Source organism: Manis pentadactyla, chromosome 6 (genome assembly GCF_030020395.1).
Source record: "Manis pentadactyla isolate mManPen7 chromosome 6, mManPen7.hap1, whole genome shotgun sequence".
Lineage (NCBI taxonomy): Eukaryota > Metazoa > Chordata > Mammalia > Pholidota > Manidae > Manis > Manis pentadactyla.
The window spans coordinates 63,654,118-63,681,147 of record NC_080024.1 but is presented as its reverse complement, the minus strand read 5'-3'; the positions used below and the strand labels follow the sequence as shown (position 1 = coordinate 63,681,147).

General features: G+C 42.9%; 1 protein-coding gene across 3 annotated transcripts in view; it reads left to right on the top strand.

The window, feature by feature from the left end:
* The window catches only part of ITGA6 (integrin subunit alpha 6), a 91,324-nt gene that overhangs the window by 15,421 nt on the left and 48,873 nt on the right, over positions 1–27,030 (top strand). For 2 of the 3 annotated variants that reach the window (XM_036879142.2, XM_036879143.2), the window contains exons 2-6: positions 18,972–19,096; positions 20,570–20,649; positions 21,545–21,800; positions 23,401–23,532; positions 26,608–26,818. In XM_036879142.2, the coding sequence (XP_036735037.1) occupies positions 18,972–19,096; positions 20,570–20,649; positions 21,545–21,800; positions 23,401–23,532; positions 26,608–26,818 (804 nt within the window). Of the gene's footprint in view, positions 1–18,971; positions 19,097–20,569; positions 20,650–21,544; positions 21,801–23,400; positions 23,533–25,345; positions 25,463–26,607; positions 26,819–27,030 lie in introns of all 3 variants that reach the window. The other variant, XM_057503905.1, reaches the window with a different exon arrangement.

Here is a 27,030-nt window from a genome sequence, read left to right as displayed (position 1 = left end):
CAGTGTCCAGCATATGGTAGGTACGGACTTATCTGCTTCTTTATTGATGTGTTATCATGCCTCTGGAATGTGCTGTAAAAATCAGTCTTTAACTTCTGCTTGCCTGCATCTGCCTTCATAAGATAGCATGTGTGAGCTTGTCTTACACGATCATGATGATGGTTTTCTTCATGACTTCTGGGCACTGATGGTAACCTCCCTGATCATTTCTGTCATTTTGTCTGCAGTGTCCATCAGCTGACATTTTTAAACTACATTTAAAATTTATTTTTTACTACAGAATATAGTCACAAGGTACATATACAAAAACTACTAAAAGACGCGGAGTTAAAACTTCCACCCTCCCACCCCCCAATCACCCTAGTCTTCCTGGAGGAAACCGTTGTTTTTCCAGTTTATTGTGAATCCTTTCAAAGGTACCTATACGTTTATAAAAAAATATGAACATACACACTGTTTGCACATGTGGAAGCATGCCGTGTGTATTGTTCTGCACCTTGCTTTTTTTTCTCTTGGCATGTTTTAGAGCTTGTTAATGTTGTAAAGAGCTTCCTAAGCATTTTTAATGTCTGCATAGTATTCAGTTTTAAGGTTGAAGCATGATTTGTTTAACTAGTTTGGATATTCAGGTGATGACTAACCTTTGCCATTAAAAGCAGTGCTGCAGCGAAGAACTTTGTATCCCCCCTCATTTCGCCATAAGCAGAGTATCAAATCCTAGTGTGGTGGCTTGCTCAGTGTTGTTTCAGTGGTCATGGCTGATTCTGGAGGAGTGATGGGTTGTCCTTTGTGACTTTCTCTCTTAGACTATGTCTGTCTACCCTCTGTTTTATCACAGGCTACTCTACTGGTGGGGTTACTAGAGTCCTTTCAACAACTAGGGTTGACAGTCCTATATACCCAAGCTGGTGGGTTCCTGATTGCTTCAGCATTTGTGCTCCACCTGTACCTACACTTGTTTAAAAAAAAAAAACTTGTTAAAATTAGAATGGCTTATTGGAATGTGTGTTAACTGGATACTGATAACATGTGTAGTGCTTCATGACTGCATTAGAGTTTACAAGGTTATTTGACATTTTTTCATTTGGTCCTTGCAGCACCCTGAGAAAATTTAGATAGAACCATTTAACAGATGACACCTAGCTAATTGATGGCACAGCCAGGGCCTGAACTCACCAGGCCTCCTTGTAATTCCCTCAGTATTTCTGATTATAGGTTTGGCTTGCCAGTCTGTTATGGAGCAGATAAAAGGTGTGAACTATTTGGGGCTAGTAGCTGCTATAAGCACTGTATACCATATTATCCCGATAATGAGACACCCAAGTAGGACTGATTGTCAGCCAGTGTATACCATCAAAATGTAGTACTAGTTGTTTAAACTATTGAAATACTTCTGGTTGGTATATAGCTCTACCTTAGTTCCCCTGAGTGTGGCCTGGCCACTCTTCCTGTATGACCCTGCCCACCCCACCACACACATACATATTCCCCACATTCCAGCAAGTAAAGAGGAAATGTCCTAATACAACGGGGCCTCTGGGATGCAGCTCCAATGCTACCTCACCATCTATGCTGATTAATGTTCTCCCAAGCCATATTGCTCACTAAATATTTTTAAATACAGCTGCACCTTGAACAATGTGGGGATTAGGGGTGCTGTGACCCCTTGTGTAGTTGAAAATTCATGTATCACTTTGGACTCTCCAAACACTTAACTACTAAAAACCTGTTGACGTGAAGTTTTACTGATAACATAAATAGTCAGTTAACATATATTTTGTATGTAATATGTATTATAAACTGTATTCTTGCCATAAAGCAAGCTAGCAAAAAGAAAATGTTTTTCAAATTGTTGCAAATCTCCAAAAATCTTTCTAATATATTTGTTGGAAACAACCTATGTATAAGTGAACTTGCACAGTTCAAACCCATGATGTTCAAGGGTCGGCTGTATCATCTTTAAATGCAGGAGTGGAGCCATAAACAATGTAAATGTTTATGAGTGTAACTTCTGTAAATATTGTATATTTATATACATACACTTTCAAGCCTTTTTTTTTTCGTAGTATCCTATTTCTAAACCTTTTCTTTCTTTTTTTTAACCTGGAAGATCTCTTTTGTTTTTGTTTTTAGCTTTCCTGTTACATAAAGGTTTGGGTGGCTGGTGTGAGGTGTCAAGGACCCAGAACTCATTCTCTTTGTTTTGCTTTACCACAAGTAGCCTCAGCCTCATAGTGCAAGATGGCAGCGTCAACGTGACAGGTGGGACAAAGGGACAAAGAAGCCCAGGGCCAGAGGCACATGGCCAGAGGCACTGTCTTTTAAAGAAGATTCCTGGAAGCAATGATGTGCCACTTCGCCATACATCCCATTCAGCAGGACTGAGTTATATGGCACGTCCAGCTGGAAAGGGAGGCTGGGGTGATTAGTCTTTACTGAGGGTGGCCTATGACCAGCTAAAAATTCTTTTACTGTGGAAAAAGGAGAGAATTGATACTGGGCAGCAGCCAGCAGCCTCTGGCAGAGCTACTAAACCTGTTGTTTCAGTTATCTCACTTAGAAAATGAACTGTGTGATCATATTAATATCCTTTTCAAAACAGAGAGAAATTTGGATTTCCTATGTTATTGAAGTAGTAAAATGGATATGGCCACCTACCAGGTGTGTGCTTTTTAAATATACCCTTTCTCTTTCTGGTTTTTATTAAAAATGTTTTACTGAAAACTGGAAATTGAAGTTACTTTTCCTTCGCAAATGAGCTATTTGATAACAGCTTTTAAGAAACGAGTCTTTTTTTTTTTCTGTTAAGAGTTAGCACTGGTAATATTGATGCTCAGTACACTTGTCATATAAAAACCTGCTAGGTAACAATATACTGGAGTTTAAAGTTACTAAACACGATCAATCAATTATAAAATAAACTTCATTTTATAGAAATTTACTAAGCACCTACTACGTGCCAAGTACTGTGCGAACGTCAAGGATGGAAGGGTGGGCTCACTGTTCATGCAGGTTCTTAGATGGTTCCTTGAAAGGACAGTTCACTAGAAGGACAAATGTGATTTGATTCGCAACTAGAAAGTCAGAAGCACAGGACAGATCAAACGCCTCATTTGAATAAGGTCTGGCAGCTGCTTTGTAAAACTGAAGGAACAAGATCGCTTAGAGACTTTCATTTTTCCTTCTGCAGTAGATAACAGCACTTTCATATATCTCTTTGATGTCTTAAAGGCAATGAGTTGCTTGGTCAGCTGAAAAAGCCCTTTTCAGGGACTGATTTTATTTTTAAAATGAACTGGCTATATATTTATACCTATACTTATCAGGTTTAGTTGAAATTCTTGGCAATTTTGAATGTACGCCAGTGTCTAATTGTGTTTTTTACCTTTTGGGTGCTAATTGTATTGTGTTTTTCCTTGAAATTATTTTGAAGCAAGTGTTGAACCAAGGTCAGTCCAAAAGTTGATACCAGGGAAGAACCAGAGTTCCTTCCCCGCCCCCTTCTCCACTTTGCTGATCTGATGATTCTTGTTGGCATCCCATTTAAATAGATGAAATTAATGCTGTGATTTCAATTTTTTTTTTTCTGGTAGATGGTAGAGGTTTCTGAGCTGAAAGAGGAGTGAACGTTGTGGATAATAAAAACATGCTCTTCTTTGGGCGCTCCTTTGTTGCCTGAGCTCCCTGGTTCTTGGTCAGACACACCCCTAGTAAACTGTCCTGAGTCAGGGAAGAAATGGAACCCGCAGGCACAAAACGTTACAGGAGTTTCATAGTCCCTGGAAACTGGGTCTAGTTCCAGCATGTTTCTCTAAGGAGACATGCAAAATGTCTCTTGTGAAATTTTGGGAAGGTCAGGATAAGATTACTGGTTTGTGATCCACATAAAGGCAACATATTCTTTGGCCCCCTGTGGCATTGATCTCAAAACACTTTATAGACCTTAATTATAGCCAGCCACACTCTTGCAAAATAAATACTTCTTTTTCAAAAAGGTGATAGATCAAAGTGTTTTAGTGATGTTATCCAGTGAAGCAGAATGGAGACTTGGGTGTAATGGTTTAGACAAAAGGAGGGAGTGGTGGGCAAAGCTCCTATTTCATCACTTACCAGCTGTGTGACACTGGACAAGTTACTTGTCCTCTCTGAACCTGCATCTGCATTTGTAAAATGGGTAGTGGTAACCGTGTCTACTTAATGAGCTCATAGCTGTGTGTCTAATATATCTAATATATTACAAGAGCATAGGAGCTGATAGGTGTCAGTGCATTATTAACAATAGCTTGTTTGCTGTATGTAAAATGCATGTAAGTTGTATATGTATTATGTGGTTTCTTGGAAAGTTATTAGAAATCTAGTCTTTTGAAAGTGAGATTGTAGTTTCTAGAGAAAAGGGAGCCTCAGTCTTTTCATCACCATTCTGTGTAAACATGAAGACCAGAGTCTAGGAAGTGAACAGATTTGTTCCACTGTGAATTTTAGCTCATAATTGCCCAACTGGATCAGCCAGTTAAGTTAGTTAAATAGGGCTGTGGTTTTTCTTGGCCAAATACCTTTGAGGTTACCAAAAAATGGGACCAGATTCTGCCCTCAAGGAGTTTATAGCCTAATTAAATGGAATTGGGAGAAGTCCTCCCCCAGGGACATTTACTTTGGAGAGGTGAAACTTGAGTGCAGAGTCATAAAGACAAATTTTATATAAATCCTGGGTCTGGAGTTTGGAAATTGTTGGTGAAGAGAGCTTTGGTGGAATAGGAACAGGAAGGCAGGAAACATGTAAGTAAGCAAAGGTGCCAGGGTCTTCATGTGCTTGGGAGTGAGGGGAGTAGGGGCACGTCCTGGTGGATGGCTAGGGTGTGGCCAGATGGCTGGGGGATGGCCCCAGCTGTAGGGGGAAGAGTGTGGCATGTGGGAAAGATACTGACCTTGAAGCCTTACTTAAGTCAGATAGTAAATTTGGTGAACGTGGGAATTCACTTTGATTAGTTATTTAGCTTAAACAACATTCCAAAGCCATTAAGTAGCTTCTTCAAATTAACTGTGAAGCTGCTCAAATGCCTGGACAATCACTGAAACTAACTTTTTCTATGAAGGTCTTGTACTGTAGTTTCCAAGGGTGTTTTGCTCAGGTTGCAATAACTTGGTTGGTTTTGTTTATTTCTAAGATGCAGATACCCACCTCAGATTACTGATGCATTTGAATAAAAGTATATATGAAGGACTTTGTAATTAGTGTCCTACAAATGTGACTACTTTGCTTCCTACTCAGGTTTGCTGACTCCCTTGCTAAGAAAAATACTGGGATGCATGAGCAGTATCTGCCTAGGGTAGATCTAGTCAAGCTGCGTGTTGAACGCCAAGGCTCTGCCAGGTCCTGAGCTAGAGAGCAAGAGAAGAGCTGCTGCACCCACGGAGCCAGTAGCATTTGGTGGAGGAAAGATGAGCAGTTGACACAAACAACCAAATGTAATTTCAGCTACTGAATAAGGGCTGTGAAAGTTATTAAATAGGGTGAATGTGGAGAGTGACTTCAGGAGAGTTCTGGCTAGGATGACCAAGGAAGGACCTCTCTGGGGTGGTGACTTTTGAGTTGAGCCCTGAGATATGCGAAGGATGCAGCAAAGATCTGAGGGACACGTGTTCTAACTGAAAGCAACAACCGCAGAGATCCTGAGGTGGAAGCCAGGTTGGGGTGGCAGAAGTGCACACCTGAGTGGGGATGAGGCTAGAGGCGGAGAAGGAACAGTTCACCTGGGGCCTTGTAGAGCATGGCAGGAATTTGAGTTTCCTGCTAGTGGGAACCCATTGGAGGGCTGTAAGCAAAGGAGTGATATGAGGGATCTTAAGTTGTAGAAAGAAAAGTGGTTGCCCTGGGGAGGGTGGGCTGTGGTAGGACAAGAGTAGAAGCAGGTAGACTGGTTAGAAAGATGCTACAGTTGTCCAAGTGTGACCTGATTGCTTGGACCACCCTTATAGCAAAGGAGCCGCTGAGAAGTAGGTCAGGGTGAAAGGAGGTGAGCTGAGACAAGGTACTGATGCGTTGGATGTGGGGTATAAGGAAAGTGAGGAATCACAGATGACTCCTAGATTTCTGGCCCAAGCACCCTGCAGATAGTATACATTCACCAGCATAGCGAAGGCTTGTGGTGAGCATGGTGTGGGGGAAGCTGAGCTCTGTTTTGAACATATTAATGTGGGGTGCTGAGTGGAGAAATCTAATAGGTGGCTGGGTGTCTGAGTGTGGGGCCTAGGGGAGAGGTCTGGGCTGTAAGAGATGTCTTGAGAATCATCTGTTAATGGCAGGTCTTTCCAGCCCCAGTACAGGAGTCTAGCTGGATACCAGGAAGGAGTCTAAGATCTGGTACAAGAGGAGCAGCCAGTAAGGGGGGAGGATGAATCTGCCAAGTATTGGATGGCTCACAGACCCTGCCACCCTTTTTCCAACTGCCAGCCCAGTCTAGTGCCTAATTGGACAGGGTTAGGGGGTCAAAACTGAACTAGACATGGAAAGTCAGACTTACCAGCCCCTCTCCTCTTCAATAAGGGAAGTGAGCACACAGTGGAAAACTCTTGTGGGGCAATATAGGAATGATCATAGTGGACACAGTTCTAACCTTGAAGAATATACAGATAATGGACACACTCAGTTAAATAGGGGGAGAAAAGCGTACTCTCCTCCAAGAATTATCATTTAAAGCTCTAACAGTGAAGAGGAGCCACCAGCACTTAATCTCACTGCAAGATTGTGGAGGAATTCGACATTCTGGGGATTCCTCTCAAACGATGTAATGACATGTGGTTTTAGAATTTCATTCACAAAGAGGAGGAATGTAGTCAGTATCCTGTCCGGCTTTCCTGACCATCTAGTTCCTCTTTCCAGGAGATTCATTGTTTTGACTCTTAAGGTGTTAATTGCAAGCTGCATAATTGACCATGTGACCTGGGCAGGTCCTCTTTGCACCTCCATCCTTGTTTCCCTAAAATTAAGGGTTCAGTGAGATTAAGCTGGGCTCCTTGAGCTCCTCCAGGAAACCAGGGACTGGTGGGGGTTGGTGAGCAGTGGGTGCATCCAAAGGGGTGCCAGGGCTCAGGGACAGTACGTGTGGCAGTCAGCGCCTGAGGAGGCAGAAAGGGCTGGGCTTCCCTGACAGACGTGATGGTCAGGTGGAGATGTAGGGCGGACTGGGGACTGGGGACACTCTGGGGATTGGCTGACATGCGCAGAGCGTGTAAGTGCTAACAGAACTTCAGAGGGTCTGGTTGGAGTCTAAGTGGGACTTGGAGGGGAAAGTGACAGGGACCGGCTCCTGTTTGGTGACCCCTTATATAGGAATAGGGTGATTCTCCTATTTTTCTCATCTGTAGGTAGCCATGTGGAACACCCAAATGGGTCAAGACCTTCAAAAACATTAAGGCAGTGAATCAGTTCTGCATGTTTAAAACCAAAAACAAAGTTCAAACTTCATTTGACAAGTAGAAGTTTCTAAAGCTTTCTCTCAAAACTCTTCTAATGAGTTCATTTTGGTGTTTGGTGTTATAGCGGATGAGGTACAGATAAGGGCATTTATGTTACCTAAAGCTACATTTTGAAATCTCTGAGCCCCTCTTGTGGCTTTAAGCCCTATGTGGTGGGGGTGTTTGGTTGACGCAGACTCGCTGTCTGTACAAGGTGTTGCTAAGCATTCTGTTTTGAGACCAGTTCCAGTGTCTCTTCTGAATGCATTTACCAGTAGGAAATTTCTGGAAATTAGAACCACTGCCTTCTCCAGTGGGTCCAGAGGAGGTGGCCCAGTCAGACCACAGGGCAGAGCTCTCACTCATCAAGGAGCTCCGGAACTTCTGCTGAAGGAGTGAGCTGGTGATTGAACAGTGGTGCTCAAACTGGCAGCCGGCGTTTCCACGTCATTTCACTCCGAGGTTTGTTCCAAGGCAAAACGTTTTTTCAGTTTAAAACAGTTTCATGTTATCAGTTATAGTTTACCTTTTACATACATTAAAAAAATCATGGTACAAACAGAAAGTAAACATTTTTTCAGAAACGAATTAGAGTCCTCAGAGGAGTGTCTGCCTCGCTGGTGTCAGGCCTGAGGATACAGGTGGGCATCAGCAGGCAGTGCCCCCTTTTCCTTTGCCTTTAGAGGGCTACTTGTAGAAAAGGTTGAAGGTTGAAGGTTTCTCAGAGGTTAAATCTGCTGTGTTGAAATTATTAAAAGTGAACTCTGCCTTTTAAGTATGTACATTATTATAACAAACGTGGTTCATTTGTTAAAAATACCTGTTGAGTGTCCTTCAAGTGCTAAGGACCCACCTGGGTGCTCGAGGATACAGCAGTGGACAGATGTGGCCCCTGATCCCACAGAGTTGACCCTCTGCACAGGCAGTCATGTAATGATTAACCACGGTCATTGCTGTGAAGGAAAGGTAAATGAGAAATGAGAAGAGGTGGCACCTGACCTCTTCTGGAAAGTATGGGAAGGTTTTTAAGCAGTGACCCAAAGCGTCAGTAGGAGAATTCTGGGAAGAGAGGGGAACATGTGCAAAGGTCCTGAGCCAAGAGGCAGCATGGTGGTTGAGGGCTTTGAAAGAAGCCCAGTGCAGTTGAAGGGTTGAGAGTGAGGGAGAGGGTTAAACCCAGGGTGTGTTTCTCAGAACTACTTATAACCTAAAATGTTTTTGCTGAGGCTGTTGTCAAAAATTCAAGTTCTCAATATCTGAGTACAAGTTAATGTGAATAAGAAGGAGACAGTTTAGGCTTCCTGCTATGACCAAATAGTGCCTGCAAAGGAGGCTAGGTCTTAACTCCCCAAACCTGTATTAGGTTAAGTGGCAAAGGGGAATTAAAGTTTGCTAATCAGCTGATTTGAAGATTGGGGAGGTGAGCCTGGATGGCCCAGGTGGGCCTGCCATAATCACAGGTCCTCACATGCGGAAGGAGGAGGCCCAAGAGAGACTGGGAGATGCTTGCTGCCGGCCTTGCAGATGCAAGAAAGGGGCATGAGTCAAGGAATATAGGCAGTTTAGAAGCTTGTAAGACAAGGAGACAGATTCTTCCCTGGGGCCTTCAGAAGGGAACTGCTGACATCTTGATTATTTAGCCCAATGAGATCCATTTTGGACTTAGGAACTACAGAAGTGTAAGCTAATTTGTGTTTTAAGGCACTAAGTTTGAGGTAACTTGTACAGCAGCCAAAGAAAACTCAAGGTCGCATTGCATAGATGGCTTGCCACATAGTTACTTGGTAGTGACCACCTCTGGTCCTTCCTTTGCTGATCACAGAGCAGCGGAGAATGGCTCCTACATATCGTACCTTGAGCTGAGCTGTGATTGTTCTTCAGTGAATATTTATTGCATGTCACCATGTGCCGGAGCCTGCTCTGGGGCTTGGGATAAGTCTGTGGTTAATAACAGCAAGACTCATCGAGCTTCATTCTGGATGCCTCATAGCCCTGACTTATGCAGAAGGCTGGCAAGGGCAGAGGTTTCATATCTGGACACCCACCAGACAGTGGGGCGCTGCCAAGTGGTTGTGAATAGCAGTGACTTTCCCTGAAAAAGAAGAGAGTTTCCTTATCTGAACTACTTCTGGAGAACTAGAGTTTTATCCTACATACTTATATTTAGTTTTCCTTTCCGGTTTTGAATGATGAAGCAGTTTTGAAATGATTCTTTAGGACTGATAAAATAGGACACATCAACTATAGTATTTGCTAATGCACAGCTCACTACTGCTGGATGTAAATTTTTATGAGTGCAGAGTTCTGATTTTTTTTTTTAGATCTCCAAATAACCAGTTACCACAAGGAAAATAGTTTTTAAAATTCCATAACTAAATATTTTGGTTGGAGAGCCTAAGACAGGGTGTTCGTCTGATAATTGACTGCTTTTTCAGGTTCCAAAGGAGAAAGAAGCAGGCCCTGAAGGAATATGACTCAGAGGCAGAGGTGCTGAGTTCAGATACAGGGACAAGCAAGCTTTAATGCCTCCTTACCTCTCTTCAGGTGGCGAAGGGGTGGAAGGAGGATCCTTAACTAAAGAGGGGAGGAAAGGACACACAACCCAGCCCTGGGCAGGCTAGAGGTTGGGTGGTGGTAGGGGTGAGGGGTGGGTTGGAGGGTGGAGGCGTGTGGACCTTCCATGTTGACAACTGGTACTTGGAAAGCAGGTGCTTCCCCCTCCAGCCAGAGGGCTGGACAGTGCTTTGTCAGTGGAAACATGGAGGGTCTACCTGCCTGGGGGAGAGGGGCTCTCATACAGAGCTTTCTTAACCAGACAAGCTGCCCTGGTCATGTGGAGATTGATTGTAGGGCCTCCCAGGTCAAAACAACTCACCAGAGCCTGTGAAGCCATGGCTAAGTCTAACCACACAGCTGGAATTTCAAGCATAGTATTATTAAATCAAGTTGTTGAATCAGTCAATTTTCATTGCTAGTTTACATCTGAGGCTGGGGTGACTTGACTGCACAATTTGTTTACCAAACCGGACATTTTTGAGAGTGAAAGAGGGCCCAGGATAGTGGGTGTGAACCAGGAGTGTCCTGGAGAAATCTGGACCTCTTGGCAGCCGAGCTGAGGGGCTGGAAGCTTTAACCACTTTGTGGATGGTCTTGCCAGAAAGAACTCAGTAGGATATGGCCTTTGTGTGGAAAGGCCTAGACCTTCTGGAAGGAAAGAGGGTGTGACCCAGGGGCTTTCCCTAAGGTGCGTGTCAGCAGCATAGAGAGCTCTCAGATGTGGGGGTCTTGAAGTGCTGTTTTCTTTATACCATTGAATATGATACAAGATCTGTTTTCATCCCCAAATGATTACACCTTATATTTGAACCCTTATGAAATCATTCACCAATGACAGCTGCCCTGTTGATTATTTCAAACACCAAATTTCCATTGTTAAAACACATTAGCCTAAAAGGACCTCAAGCATTTATAATTGTGGATGCTGACAGAGGTTAAATTTAGTTTTAAAATATTTTAAATAAGTTGATATAAAGGAGGCAAGTTTAGCTCACATTTAGTAATAATTCCTCAGTACTTGACTCTGTAATTGTAAGTCTTACATGTTGTTATAAACCTTAAAATGTCCCAGAAGTTCTCTGGAAAACTGGGTTAGACATTGCTTTCAGAAAGTAATGTCAAAGAAGCATTTGGAGTTTGAGTAAAATTGCTTCATGAAATACAAATGAAAATACTTTTAAATGAATGTTTCATATGTTATTTAAAATGATCAAATGTTGTCAGTTGACTGTTTCATCTATATTCATAAAAACTTAAACATATAAATTGACCAAAAAGCCTTTAATTTTTTTTCCATGTAAGGAGTCTTGTATGTAGGCATACATGGTATATGAGGGGTGGTAGTAAGAAGATATGTGGTAACAGTTGGAAGAAAAACAATCACCTTCAAACTGTAAGGAAATAAGGCTGGGATAAAAATCTGATTCCTTCAAGAAATGATTGTATTTTTGACTTATGGTTCTAGGTGCCTGGCTAGCTGTACAGGTTTCTCTTCAGGTGCAAGGCTCCAGATGGCTGAGAAATTACTAAAAGGCAGACAGCAGATGGGGCCTGGCCTTCTGACCTTAGTGAGGGAAGGAGCCACAATCTGGAGTTACATCATGCAGGGACCTGGGAAAGGGGGAGGTGGTCTGCCCTGTGTCAACCCTGGAAGCATCAGGGTAAGGCAGGAACTGGGAATGAGGCGTGGATCTGGAAGTGAAGGTCTGACTGCAGGACCACAGATGATACCATCATTCCCCATCTGTACAGAGTATATAGGCTGCTGGCGTTTAACACTCTGGTCCCAAACAAAAAAAAAATCCCATAGCACTTTTCTGGGGAGGGTAAGGGGTACAGGCATGTTGACAGGTGCACGTATTACAAAGCTTAAATTGATTACAGGTCAAAACTAAAGAATGGATCATTGTAGAGGCAGACAGGGCAGTTATTGCATTTTTTTTTTTAATTTAAGGCAAAGCTAGGGCTTCTAGTGTGAATGCTGGTACCTCAAGAATTCAAGTCTTTCTCCCCATTTCTTCAGCATTTGAAGAGTGGTTTGCAGTCTGACAATAGCTCCCTACCCACTTGGCCTAAAGTGACTCCTACCATCAGCAAACCCCACCCAGAACTCCCTTTCAGAATTCCTGTTCAGGGTGAGACTGAGCCACAGGTGGAACTTTTTAGATAACAGCAAAGCCAGAGAACCAAAGATTATCAGCTGTATGATGAGAGCTAGAAGCATAAAAGAGAATGGCTGAAGTAAACCAATAGAAAAACTAAAAGAAACAATCCAAGAACAGAAGGAGAAATGAGGGGAAAAAGCTCAGGATTTGGAAAACGTGTTAATCCACAAAATAAGAATAAAGTGTGTTATGTAAAAGGCATGATCAGAGCTTTTGGAGATTGCAAATATACTGAAATTTAAAATTTCCAATTAGAAGTACTAGAAGATTAAGTTAAAACCTCAGAACTATAGAGAGGGAAGGAAAATGAGAGAAAATTCCAGGAGGTCCAACAGCTGACTAGTTAGCAGAGGTTCCAGAAAGAGGACAGAAAGCGGCAAAGTGAAGTGATCAATGTGCCACACGAGTTTCCTGGAAATTGATGTTCTTATTTTATGGACGAAAGAGGCCATGCAGTGCACAGTGGAGTGAATAAAGGCTCTCATACAGATGTACTGTCATGCTGTTCAGAGTACCTAGGGTCAAGTGGAGAGCCTAAAAGTTGCCTTCAGATAAATGAAAATTGGACTTACATCAGAATTTTAATTGGCAACACTGGATATTAGAATAAATTGCAGCAGTAATGTCAAAGTTTTGAAGAAAATGGTTTTCGACCTACAGTCCTACACCCAAACTGTCAATTAAGGGTGAGAGCAGAATGGCGGCTTGTATACAGAGGGAATCAGTTGGCCTGTCAGGTACTGTTCCAAAGGATGATATTTAAGAGAATCAAGTAAGAGGAAAACATGGGTTCTCAGGTCAAAGCAGATGAGCCAGGAAGAGAGGAAAGGGCAGGCCTAAGATGGTCCTGTAGAGCAGGCCCAGAGCAGTCCATCTGTGTAGTAGCAGCGGGCCAAGGGGCTCTGGGAAGGATTTCTGAGCAAAGAAGAGATCTTGATTTAATACGAGGTATGATGGAGAGCTTAGAATGATTGAGGCTAGCATAAAAGCAAACAGTGTAAGAAAAACAGCAAAGAACCGCCAAGAAAAGCAAAAGTCATGGTCCAGATGTGAAGTGCATCAAGCCATTGCTAGAATGTAAGAAAGATCTGTTTGACTTTGATGCTAGGAACAGTTTTCTTTGAGGCCAAGGGCTTCTGCTCTGGTTCCTGAAAGGAGGAGGATTATTTCAATGCAGTTTGGTTCAGCACTGAATAATATTTACCTGGCTACATAAAAGACCCGATGACCCAACTGTGGTTCCAGGACAATGGGAGTGGTGATAATAGTTCTGATAATAGTGTAAAAGTATAGGACTTGGAGAAACCAAGAGGAAAGTTTGGGGAAAAAAGGTCGGAGTGCTGGTAGTTTTGTCTCACCAATTGGGGAATGGAATTTGTCAGAAGCTGAGGTAAAGAGAGATGTAAATAGATTATTTAAAACTTGAAGAACTGAAGCAATACAGTTATTAAATGCAGGAGGAAAAATAGCAAGTAGTGTAAGTTATCACCTTTTCATGGTCTGGGGTCAACAGTTACTGCCTAAAGCTGATAAATCAAGAAATAAAAGTATAAGCATGACATCTAGAGTTAGATAAGTAAATCCAGATAAAAAAAAAAAAAGTATTTTCCCAGAGAGGGGGGCTTGTGATAAGTCTAGAATCTGTGGCTTCCCACCATAGGTTCTTTCTTCCTTTTTGGTTTCTTATTTAACAAAAATTAAAAGTTGACTTTGAAGATAGGCTAAATGTTAAGGTGACATAACTGCCATTGTAATGCCATCTTCTAATTTTTTAAAGCTTGATTTGGACAAACTAAGAAGGCTGTGTTTTAAATTAAGCAATAATAGTGTCCTTGTTCTAATGAAGCAGTATCTCACATTTCCTGGGACAAAGTTGCATAGCTAGAGGGAGAATCTTTAATCCTTGAGGAAATGAATTATTGCCAAAGACAATGAAGCAAAGCTGCTATTGTCCTTAGAGTTCTAAAAGTGACCCAATATTTAGAACTTTTGGTTGAAGTAGTTCTGCAGAAGTATGCTAGCTCTGTTTGGGGGGGGCCTTGATGGTAGGAACCAGGAGTGTGGCTTATTTAAAGAAGTTTTAAATAACTTGTGGTTAATAGCATGATAGTGGGGCCTGAATCTTTGCCAAGAATTCTAATCTAGACTCCAATGACCTGAATTTATATTATAAAACCTCAGTAATACCGCACTTGTGTAGTTAGCCTTTTACATTCTATTTTACTCTTTCAAATTTTATTTCTCATCTTCAAAGGTGACGTTGTTTTGCAAGTTTTGAGTGTTGTATTTTAAACATGGGTTTCGAGTCTGCTGGACTCCCTGGGCAGTTTTTATGTCAGTATAGCTTCAGCACAGTGGAAGTGATTGTAATCTAAAATAACCTTATTTCAAACCCAGATTCTTACCCGTCCTTGGTACACTTGTTCTTTTGGCCTGGTGTGGGGATAGGCTTCCTACACCCTATTCTGTTAATTGCCACTGCTTATTCCCACTGTGCCGGTCATAATTTATACCCCTTGGTCTCTGTCACTTTGAATATGGTTGTTACTGTAGTTCTGAATTCCTCCATGCATACTGGGAGAATCAGTAACAGGAGCAGCTGCCATCTCTGTTTTTGAAGAGAAAACAGGCCGGTAAGCAGCCTGGCAGCTGCCGCCCCAGCCCTGGGAGCTGCGGTGGGGCCCCGGGCCATGCCTGGAGAGTGCCTGCTGCTCTCACTGAACCCCACCCCCGGGGACACAGGCACAATGGGAAGAAAGCCGGGATTTGAGCAGAAACTGGATTTTGGTGTGGTCTGAGGGTCCCCTCGGTGCAGACTGCCCCTCCTGGAGCTGTACTTGCTCTGCTAGCCCAGGAGCTGGCTGCATTTGGAGTGGCTTCGACTGGTGCCTGGGTCCTTATAGGACTTAAATTAGGAAGGAGATGGGTTGCACCAGGGGTGGTGTCATTGTGTGGCTGGGCACAGCTCTGGCTTTGATTCTTTGTTCCTGTCAGCCAGAGCTTCAGCTAGTGGGCTGTGATTAAGGCTGGTTCCGAGTGGAATTAAGAGTTTATTTCCTGAACCAGAGAAAGTCTTTTTACCTTGAGGATTAAGACACCTACCAATTGTAGGGTTTGATTTGGGCTACTGTATTCTGCCTTCTGAAGGGGTCTTCTTACCTTTCCTATGACTGATTTTTATTTAGCTCTGTCCCCCAATTATTGTTTTCCTAATTTTCCTAAAGCATGGTTGCCAAGAACCAATGCAGCCAGAGCAGGGGTTACCCCCTGCCTCAGTCGATCTGTGTCTGTTCCTCCTCCCTGGCCGACTGTGGGGCCTGAGGCCACAGACAGGGTCTGCCAAGGGCCACAGAGAACCCCTGCCTCCCTCCATCCAAAGTGGGCAGAGTGCCAAGAGGGCTCATTTGCCCTCTGTCCAGGGACCCGGGAGGAAGGGTGGTGCTGGGTGCTCGAGCAGGCAGAGCCCGCAGGGAGGCGGTGCGACAGCTCCTGGGTGCTGTCTCCCCTGCGCTGCCTGCTGCTGCCATCCTTCTGAATGGTCTGCTTTCATCTATGGGGGCTGCCACAGGTAGCATGGGGGACTTCCACAAGAGCTTGGCATTTTTATTTTTAGCTCATTGAAATTGTGTTGCTATAGCCTCTATGACCAGCTGGCAAACTGGAGTTAAATGTCTCTCTTTGTCACGTGCCTGTTAAAGGCCTGCCTTAGGCATGGAACAAGAGGCACAGGGAAAGATGAAGGGTGCCAAGGAGGAAGACACCCTGCCTGGCTCTGGCAGCCAGGAGAAAAGGGACTGGAGGAAGCGGCCTGATCTGAAGGGCCATCATGGATGTGGAACAATCTCCGCAGCTTTTTAAACAACAGGAAGTACCGTCCTGGCAGGGTACAATGGTCAGCAGAAACCAGGGGCTCTGCAGGTGTGCATCTCTGGCCCTTCGCTCAAACCCAGGCAGGGCTCCGCAGACCCAGCCACCTGTCCCCAACCCCTGTTGCTGCATCACCGACCCCAACTCCTCCACGTCCTCTGGCTCCTTCCCTCTCAGCCTTTGCAGGGGCCGAGCCCTCACCCAGCCGCCTCCGGCTCCAGTCGCCTCCTGGTGACCTCCTTCCTCACAGGCAGGTCTTGGCATCCTCCTCTGGACAGCACACAGCACGCTGTCCTGCCCTCCAGAGACCTCTACAGCCCTGTGGTTTAAAGACCTGCTTGAGGGGCCGGCTCCCTCAGGCCGGAGGTGGGAAGGGCAGCAGTCTGTATTCATACTAGGAGGTTCTTGAATGTTTGTGGAATGAGTAAGTGAATGAATGAGCAAGCAGCTACACAGGAAATAACAAGCCCAGTACCTGCCTTAGGTAGCTTGTGGCGCCTTGGGTGTGGGTGAGGAGGAGAGGAAGTGGTCCGAGAAGGCACTGTCATGACCTTGGGTCTCCTGGCTGCTCTTTATCACCTTCCCTCTAGAGCTGGTAACCTCTGTTGGCAGTCTCTTCCTGGACCTTCACCCCACCCGGCTGTAATAACGCTTTGATTCTGCTTTCATTCCACCTTTCCATGTTTTATCTTATATTTGTCAGTAAACAGAGCAGTTCTTGTTTCACTGTTTTATTTATGTAGGTTTTGCCCTTTCAGCTAGGTTGTAAATGCCTTAAAATTCTGGGATTATTTCCTAGGAAGCATTCTAAACAAATGGAAAAGCATTGTTCCAAAGTAACTTTTGTCCTGGCTACCCACTAGCTGTGAGATCTGAGGGACAGAGTAATTATCCTCTTTCCAAAGGCCTCTGTTTTCTCATCTGTAAAGTTAGAGGGCTTAAATGCGCACTCTGGTGCTTCTAGCACTCATGTCCTGTGATTCTGTGCTTCTGGCCCTAGCACCTTGCTGATCCCTCCCAGTGCCTGACACAGGGTTCCATCTGCCAGGCAGTCGAACTTGCTTACAGTCTGTCTAGCCTGGTTCTCCTCTCAGCTACTCGTCGGGGCTCCTGGGATCAGGGACAACATTGGTGGAATAGATAGGTGTGCCGCGGCCCTTGGGAGACCCCTGCAGCCCTTGGCCTTGCCTCTGTTCTCTGCCAGGGGGTTCTAGGCAGGCACCAAGGATCCCGCCTTGATCCCGCTGGGTCTCCATTCCCACTGGCTTGTGCTGTTCCATCCCTTTGCATGCGGGATGGATTCCAAGGCAGAGGCTGACCATGCCATGCCTGCCATCCAGGGATCTGGAAGGAAGGGTGATGCTGGAGACTCACATTCACACACCAGCCAGCCCTGTTTGGTCACACTTCGCTTCACTGACTCCCTGGGCAGAATCTGTCTCCCCTCTGTGTTTTCTGAGCATATTTTCCTCCTTTTGGATCCACTGCATCACATTGGTTTAAAAACATGTTAAATCCTTTACTGGGATCCCAGCAGAGACAGAGGTGATAGGGACTGTTGCGTTTGTGGGTTTGGGTTTTGTTTTCTTTTTGTGTCTTTGCGGGCATCCTGAAGGCCAGGAGCGGCTTGTGTTCTGTGGGGAGTTTGCTGTTCATTCACATTCGTGCCCCAGCCCTTTGCTACCGCTCTAGCCTCCTTTCTCTCTGTCTGTCAGGTATGTTTTCTTTCTCTTATTCTTTTCCTAGTTGTGCCATCAATCAGGCAGACCCAAAGATGGTAAACTTGATGGTGAGTAAAGAGCATTAGCAAAAAGAACCCCACAGAGAAGTGGTGGGTCTCTAAAGATCCCTCCTGGCTGCTAAGTGGTGAGATTTTAAGGATTGTGGCTTGGTGTTAGGGACTCTTACAGGCACCCAGGGAGGTGGGGAGAAGGAGTATTAGGATGTCTAGTACAGAAGTGGCAGCACCGGATCCTGCCCAGAACCTGTGTGTGAGAGTGAGTGATGGTGGAGGAGCTTGCTGGGAGGAGTGTGCCCAGAAGTGCAGGAGCGAGGCCCACGCTGCCGAAGAGAGTGATTTGGGCACTGTATTTTGGTCGAAGGTTAGGTTCTAAATCAGTATTGTTAAAAGATACACTGAGGCATATTTTTAAATATGAATTTATTTGAGGAAAAATATATTTGAATCTGGCACCCCAAACTAGAAGTGTTTGGGGGTGCTCTGCCAACAGGAGTCGGGGGAAAGACTCTTACAGATAAAGTAAGGAAGCAAAGAAAGGAAATTGTTTGGGGCTTTAGTTTAAAGTCGACTTCTGTGAATGATTGTCATAGGGTTTTTGTAACCTTGAGACATTTACAGGTTCAGATTTTTGGCTTACGTAGGCTGCCATGGTATTAAAGCCACATCAGCCTGATGGCTTCCTTGTTTAATTAATTTAAAGGTATATACACTGTATGCTGCAAATCCACAGTATAGTCAAAGTACTCTTGAAATACCTCAGGTTAGAGTGTTAGAGGTTGACATATTATTGCTTGTTACGTTTAATGTGACCATTTTCTGCCCCCAGTGTTTGTTTTGTCTGTTGAGTTCCATATGTCCTTGGCTTAGGTTTAGGGGTCAAGGTTTATGAAAAGTGCCTTTTAAAACTTCAGAGTCAGACTCAGCAGAAAGCTGCTGACAGTATGACATGTGGGCATGCTTTTCCCTTTGGTTCAACAGCCCCTCTTCTTGTGCTTGACCCGGGCAGTTGTGTGTGTGTCTATCGCATGAGCCAGTCACAGGCAGAGACTGCTATCCCTCACCACCTAAACTGGCAGAGAATTAGCAGACTCCTTGGCAGAGAATAAGCCCACTATCTCTTGGTTCTGACTAATTGAACTGTTAAATGTGCATTAAACTCAAGTGTCCAAATTCTGCTTTGTCAACAGGTTGCTTGTGGGGGCTCCCCGGGCGGTGGCCCTTCCGCTGCAGAGGGCCAACAGAACGGGAGGCTTGTATGAATGTGACATCACCTCTGAAGGGCCCTGCACTCGGATTGAATTTGATAACAACGGTGTGTTCTTCACTCAGTGTTCACCTGACCATCTCGCCTGTACCCTACTTGCCCTTACCACGAAGAAGGAAAAGGGAGTACAAGCGGTTATTTTTGGAGAGAGGGCCTCTTAAATTGGATCAGCCTTGACTGTTTCTTGTTTGCCTGAACACATTTGCTTTCTAAGTCTCCTTGGGATGCACTTTCCTGCTGTCCACCCCAGCCAACCCTGCCTGCTTTCTCAGCTGAGACCGTGTGTTGATGTTGCCACCTAGTGGTGTTTGGTGGTTCTACAGGAGGTGGTAGAAAAATTGTATTCCCAGCTGCAAAGAAAATTGAATGTGCATGTCTTGTACTCAGCAGTCAGAAGCTGTCACTTGCTGTTAAAATATTTGGGAGAAAGGCTATTTTCAGTATCAGATCTCTATGAAATGAGAGCTGGCCAACATGGGTAAATTTTGCCCAACTGTCTCAGAGAGAGGCTTGTTTTGTGAGGATTCTCTGTGTTGGGCAGAGCAATTAGTGTACTGAGAAGCTCCAGCCAAACCTAATTTGACATACGTGGTCTAAGTAGATTTTCAGATTCATGTTTATGTTCTTCTCTTGCATTTTCATCTTTTAGAAATAACTTTTTTCTTCCTGATTAGAAAATAATATGTTGATTGTAGGGAACTTGTAAACAGAATTGACCTTAAAGAAAAAGACAAAAAGCCCACTGTAATCTAGACATAATCACTCTTTATTTAATGTATTGGCATTTTTTCCTTCTGTCTGTTTAAAGTTGTTTAGTTTTCATATTTTTTGTAATCCAGGATTGAAACTAAAGCCTGCCTTGCTTCTCACTGAGGAAGGCAGAAAGTTGGGTGTAGTGTCACACAGTGGGTTCAAACTGATACTGACATGAACACGTGGTGGTCTTTGTGGTCTCTTTCTATCTTTTTGTGGGGAAGGCAATAAAAGCAAAGATATCACTTTCCTTTTTGGCATTGATAGAACGATACAAAGTGAATCTGAGGCCCTGTCCTCCCATCTCCAGTAAAGAACAGAACAGTTCATGCGGTTATGTGCATATCGGCAGTATGCAGAGAAGTGGCCTATTTTGTTGGTTTGGCTAGCAGTTTTGAGCCTGGAAATTGGATTTTCATGTTGTTGCTGTAGGAAGCATATGTTGAAGGGCAACCTCTTCATCTAGCTATTTTCAAATGCCTTTCTCTACTCAGGACACTGGGGGCTGGGGTAAAGGCCCACCAAGTAGAGCTCTGTATTTTATGTGAAGAAATTTATGGAAGATTCTTGCTGATGACCACTTACCCATTTTCTTAAGAAGAAATAGTTTCTCTGAATTGAGCAACTGAATTACAAAGTAGCAAGAATTCAGGTCAAGGCAATTAGAAGCCATTTCTTGTGTTTGTGTTCATCTATTGGTTTACTGCCTGTTCCAGTCACTTTGAAGCCCTAACTGTGTGTGTGTGTAACGTGTGTTGCTTTCCACAGCTGACCCTTCATCAGAAAGCAAGGAAGATCAGTGGATGGGGGTCACCGTGCAGAGCCAAGGTCCAGGGGGCAAAGTTGTGGTAAGTGTACAGAAGTGTGTCATTCCACCATGTCTGAGTGCCTGTTAGCATGCCAGCACCTTACAGCAGTGAACAAAACAGGCAGAGCCCCAGTCCACATAGAGGGTACATTTTAGAAAACGAACTGCTTTAAAGCAGGATTTGATGTCAAGAAGAAACCAAAAGATTAGTTTCTCTGTGATTCCTGATACACTTTGAAGCAGCCATACAACTTGCTTTTCTTCAGAACTTTCAGACTAAAAAACTTACTAATAAACCTTCATTGAATATCCTTAAGTATTTTTAACCTGTGTTACGTGGAGGGTTAGCCATGAATACCCTGTGAAATTACAGAGATTATTTTATTTCTTCCTGCAGTATAATTCTGCCTTTTAAAATAAACTTAATCTTCAGAGTTTAGAGTATAAATCAGGACGATTATAAGGTAATAGTGTGTATAAAAGGAAAATGTCTTTGTGTTAGCTGTGTTTGCATGATCTCTTAGGAAATATGTCCATATTCTTCCCTTTGGTACAAAATTACTTATTTTCTCAAACATACTGATGTGAAAATTTATACAGCCATTTTCAGTTAGTAAATGAAATATTTTCCATTGTTTAAGTGACAAGTTAATTTACAAATAAGGTTGCCTGTGGGTTATAGATGGGCATTTAATATTTGGATTGGACCATTATTCTCTGGATGAGAATAAGACAGAAATCTTAGTTTCTGTATGCTAGTCTCTTAAGTGCCACTTGGGGGAAGATTTGGTGATTTTGGATCCAACCCCAGGATGAGGACACATTTAATATCCCACTTAGTATTAACCTCTTCATTATTGACAATTTTATCAATTTGTAATGAAAAACAAAGGTTCATAGACCTGAAGGGGCTACTTTATTCCATCTGTTTGCAGACATGTGCTCATCGATATGAGAAAAGGCAACATGTTAACACAAAGCAGGAATCCCGAGACATTTTTGGAAGGTGTTACGTCCTGAGTCAGAATCTCAGGATTGAAGATGACATGGATGGAGGAGATTGGAGTTTTTGTGATGGCCGACTGAGAGGCCATGAAAAATTTGGTTCTTGCCAGCAAGGTGTAGCAGCTACTTTTACTGAAGACTTTCATTACATTGTGTTTGGAGCCCCGGGCACTTACAACTGGAAAGGTATGATGTGTGTGTTTATGGAAAAAGAAATTCACATAACTACATAATTTCTATTATATGCACAATGATTTAGTACATTTTAAGTTAAAACGGAATGTATTATAAGCATTTTTATATTATAGAAGCAGGGTAGGATATTAAAATCTCTAAGTTATATGATTTTTAAGAACAATGGTAGAAATGTATGTTTTAAATGTTTTTTTCCCTCTACGAGTAATTTACATTAATACAAGTAGTTGACTCTTTGTCTCTAAGAATATAATAATTAACATTAGTAGTTTTTACTGTCCTATATTTGCCTGTTTCATGATGTGGAGAGTTTTAATTTTAGGGTAGTCATCTGAAAATGAGAAGAATTAAATGGTGTTATGCACATATAGACAATTCTTTTATTATATGTTAAAAGGCCATGTTTTGCTATCAAAGCAGTAAAATTAGAAAAGCAGGTGACAAATAAGGGCATTTGAGATGACAGTTGTAGATAGTTTGTGGGAAAGTTGTTTAATTACTATTGTGATGCTGGTAAAACAGAGAGGGAGGGAGGGAGGAGAATGGCCCATAGTTCTGACTGATCAGCTTGGTCAGTTCTTGTAATAAACTTTAACTCCTCTAAAGAAACTTAGCAGGTGTAGAAAACCTCCAAGTTTAATAGACAATTAACCTAACTCTAATCCATAATGAAGATCAATGCATCTGATTTGGAAATAAGACTTTTTTTTGATAAATTTATTACAATAAATACTATGTCATAACATTTTCATTGGTAAGGAAAACAGGAAAATTTACCCCTTTTCATTAAAATATTTCCAAATTAATTCCTATTAGAAGTGACCCTTCTGCATGTCAGAAGGAACACCTCCCTCTCCATGTCGTCATAGGAACTGTGGAAGTTCCTTCCTCTGGCTGCCCACCCCTGACTGACCCACGGAGGGGTATTTGTCAGGTTATTTTGATCTATAACACACTGAATTTAGAAAGAATTTTATTTTAGCAAGAATAGATGCCATATGTAGTAAAACAAAACAACAAAAGCATCCATCAATTATGCATGTTTTAGTGGGAAACATGTCTTACCTGCTTTATAAACCTGATCTTAAAGTGTTACCATTTTTCAAAAGTTATACAGTGGGCTTACTGTATGAAATCTTCTCTTCTTAGTTATTGTGAAAATTTTAAAAGATGAAATCTTAGTAAAAGTGATTTGAAGATCAAAATATTAATTTCACTTTTATACTAAGAAGGTAAATTGATTTAGGATAACACATATCAGTTATATGATTTTAAAAATTGTTTTCTGTAGGTTTAGTTAACCAAGTAAACATTCCATTTTCCATCTAGGTCCATGGTATGATATAGATAATTCATGAAAATACATGGAGCATTGTTTTTTTTTAATCATTAAAACAAATTTCTTTGGCATAAAAATTTATATGAACATGATTTTTTAACTTAATTACCTCAGAAGTCACCTCTTTCCTCCGCCTTTTCTTCCTCCAGACCTTCCTGTCCTTAGTGATGGCATGAGGAAGGTTTAGTAGGAACCATCTGTTTTGTTTTGTTTCATCTTCATTCTCTTGTTTTTACCATTTCATTCCTTTAGGGATTGTTCGCGTAGAGCAAAAGAATAATACTTTTTTTGACATGAACATCTTTGAAGATGGGCCTTATGAAGTCGGGGGAGAGAGCGACCATGACGAAAGTCTAGTCCCCGTGCCTGCCAACAGTTACTTAGGTAGGAGTGGGGGCGGCCGCCGCGCCTCCCCGCCCGGGGCCCCGGGCCCCCGCTGAGATGGGCCAGTGGGCCGGGGGCCTGTGGCCACACTCGCTGGCATGGAAGGCTTGGCGATCCTGAGGCTGCCGGACTGATGCTCGCGGCCCTGCCCTTCGGCCCTGGGCTCCCGCGAGGAAGGAGGGAGCCCACTGTCCCCTGAAACTGCCCGTCTTCCACGTGGACGTCTGTTACCTAAACGAGTTCGGCCTCCGTAACCTGACAGGCCACTCATGCAGCTGTGAAAACACGCGCGGAGGTTAGCAGTGCACTGAGCTGCCTTCTCTCCGCCTTCAGAGCCTCCTTCTGGAGATGCTCTTGTGCGCTGCGTCCATGAAGGTGCTTACGTGGCCAGTTAAGGCCTCCAGGCCCCTCCTTTGTGGTCGCCGTTCTCCACGGGTCGGCCCTACTCCTGGATTTGGGCCCCCGGGTCACAGGGCCTCCGGTGGGTGGCACAGCCGCTTGCCAGCTGAGGCCGAGTAGGACTGCTAAAGCAGCTTTAAGGACCAGATCGCGTCTGAGTGCCAGCTCCGTAACTCCTAAGGCTTGTCTGCATTACTAATGGTGTCCTAAATTATTCATGTGCATTACAGTAATTACACAAAGGCTTTTAAAAGCTTTAATTCTTGGTATGAGTTGACATAAAGAATAATTACTTGCATTTCTTGGGAAAAAATGTAAAAAATCTCCTAAATCTTTTTAGGGACCTATTTTTTTTCTAACCATATGCTAGAGATATTACTGGAACAATGGAAGGTACAAAAGGTAAAAAGAGGCATAGATATAAGAATAATTCTACATCGCATGTAAGTAAACATATTCTGAAACAACAAATAATGTGTATGAAAGGCACTGTTAATTAAAAACTTGTCAGACCCTCCTCCTCCCCCAAATTTAACCCTGATGTGAAGGCAGAGGAGCGGGAAGACAAGTCATACATCCTGCTTGTGAAGCTGCTGCAGGGCCGGGGGGTTCACGCGCCCCACGTAACTGCTGCGCTGGTCTTGTGTGAGCCTCCCAACAATATTATAAAACAAGCATCATTGTCCCTCTTTTGCTGATGACAGCAAGTGATTTACGGGGATTAATTGCCTAGTCCCAGGTCGCACAATTAATAATCTCCCAGCCAAGGGAAGAAGTTCTGGTGGAAGTGGCCAGGGCTGGGTGGGAGGCACTGGGTGTGTGGCTGCTGCGGTATCAGGAAGAACAGCGCCGAGCGGTTGGCAGTCCCAATTATTAAATACGGTTTTTCAAAGTAAAATCCTTTTCAAGGTAAATATTGTCAACAAGCCAGTATTTTATTTGAAGATATTTAAGCAGCCTCTCTTCAAATGGATTATTTAGGGGTTACTTATGATGAGAAGTATTTGATGTTAGTGGTTCTGGTCAAGAAACTAACACTTTGGTATTTAAGGTGATGCCTATGGAGTTTATAAACATAGTTGCTATCGGATCATTAACAAATAGTATATATTTTTTGTTAAAACACATTTGCACTTTTAGACAGATTTCTTCAAAAGTGTGTGGATTCCTAAGAAAGTCAAGTTCGTATTGTTACATTTTTGTTGTCCATGCTGCCCTTGCATCTGCCATTTCAAAACACCAGTGGCTTTTAGCATTAAAATGACCTGCTTTAAGTTTTGGAGCTGGGAGAGAGGGTGGCTTGTTGGTTGCCGTGGTGGCCTCGTCATCCAGAGAGAATGACTGTAGCCGTGGTGCCTCTTACCAAGCGTAATTGCTATTTCTTCAATCTCTTCCATCCTGTGCATGTGTACAGGCCTGCTGTTTGTGACCAGCGTTTCCTATACAGATCCCGATCAGTTTGTTTATAAAACACAGCCTCCCAGGGAGCAGCCCGACACATCCCCTGATGTGATGATGAATAGCTACCTAGGTTTGTGACCTCTGAGATGACAAATAAATTGTCTTGCTCATGGTCATTTAAAAAATTTTTTGATCCATAAAGAGCATAAATCTTTTTATTTTCTTTTTCATTTCAAGTGAAGCACACATAAAAAGCCTGCCATGGATGAGGCTCTGCTGCCAGAAGGCATTCAGAGCTGGATTCGATTATATCACCCTGTTCTAGACTTACAGCTCATCGTGTTTTTCAGCTCATTTCACAATTTGAGAACTGCAACAATAGTGGTGAAGCTTTTCATAAATAAAACCCAATAAAAAGGGTGAACTTACACCATTCTGTGCTTGCCTTGCCTTTATATAGCAAGCTTTGCTCAATTTGAATGGTTTTGATGTGGGCATTTATATTTGCTTACCACCAGATCTCAGTATTTGTAATCTGACACCACACTGATGCTTTATAATAGGTGTTCCAACATTTTCTGCCCTCTGAACAAGTATGTAATTGATATTGGTGACAACTTGCTCACCTCTATTGTTTATACTAGGTTATCAAATACTGTATTCATTATTCATGGTTTTGTTTGCATGTTTGTGCTGAGAATGAAGTTGGCCCAAATGGTGATGCTGTCTGTGGTATGTTAATGATGTTAGCGTTTGTTCTTGCCTGATTACCAAGGAGATTGGTAAATATGGGAGTGACTAATCATTACATTATAGCAGAACCCTATATAACAGGCACTCAGGTGTGCTATGTCAGGGTGTATGTATCTCTGTGTATACTTCCCTGTGATACTTTAGTGTCTAGCTTGGTCTCTTTTTATCACAGTTCTAGTATTAAAATGGGTTTTGAACTGATTCTTAAGGTGCATGAATGCTTTGTGATTTAAGTTATACAAATGCTAAATAGTATAGGTGCTCTTCTGTAAAAGTCTTCATCTATTTCCATAGAAATAGATTTTTTTATATTTCTACAAAAGCAATGAAATGGCCCACTTCTTTGGACTTGGGTCAAACCCAGTAGCCCTGTAACTCTTTAATATTCTAAATCTGATAGTTGGGACAGAGGGTCAGAAGGAGAGGGGGTAGGAAGCAAAAGGAAAGGAGAGAGATGGAGTCACCAGTGTTAGATGCCTCCTGAAATACAGGGTTGATGTAAACTGTGTTCTGTTTTTCTAGGCTTTTCTTTGGACTCAGGAAAAGGTATTGTTTCCAAAGATGACATCACCTTTGTGTCCGGTGCCCCGAGAGCCAATCACAGTGGAGCTGTGGTTTTATTTAGAAGAGACATGAAGTCTGCACACCTCGTCCCTGAACACATATTTGAAGGGGAAGGGCTGGCTTCTTCATTTGGCTATGATGTTGCAGTGGTGGACCTTAACAAAGATGGGTAAGAGCATTTTAGGTTATTTTATATTTCAAAGAAGTCATTGCTGCTTTGATTTTTGTAGGTCTTGAGAAGAGCCATCCTTTCAGGTTAGTTGATTCAAAGAATATTTTTGCTGCCAGATCTTTACTATCCTATCACATCTTCATCACTTGTATTTTGGCAGCAGACATTCATTACCCTTACCAGGGTGTAAGATTACATTTCAGTTTTCA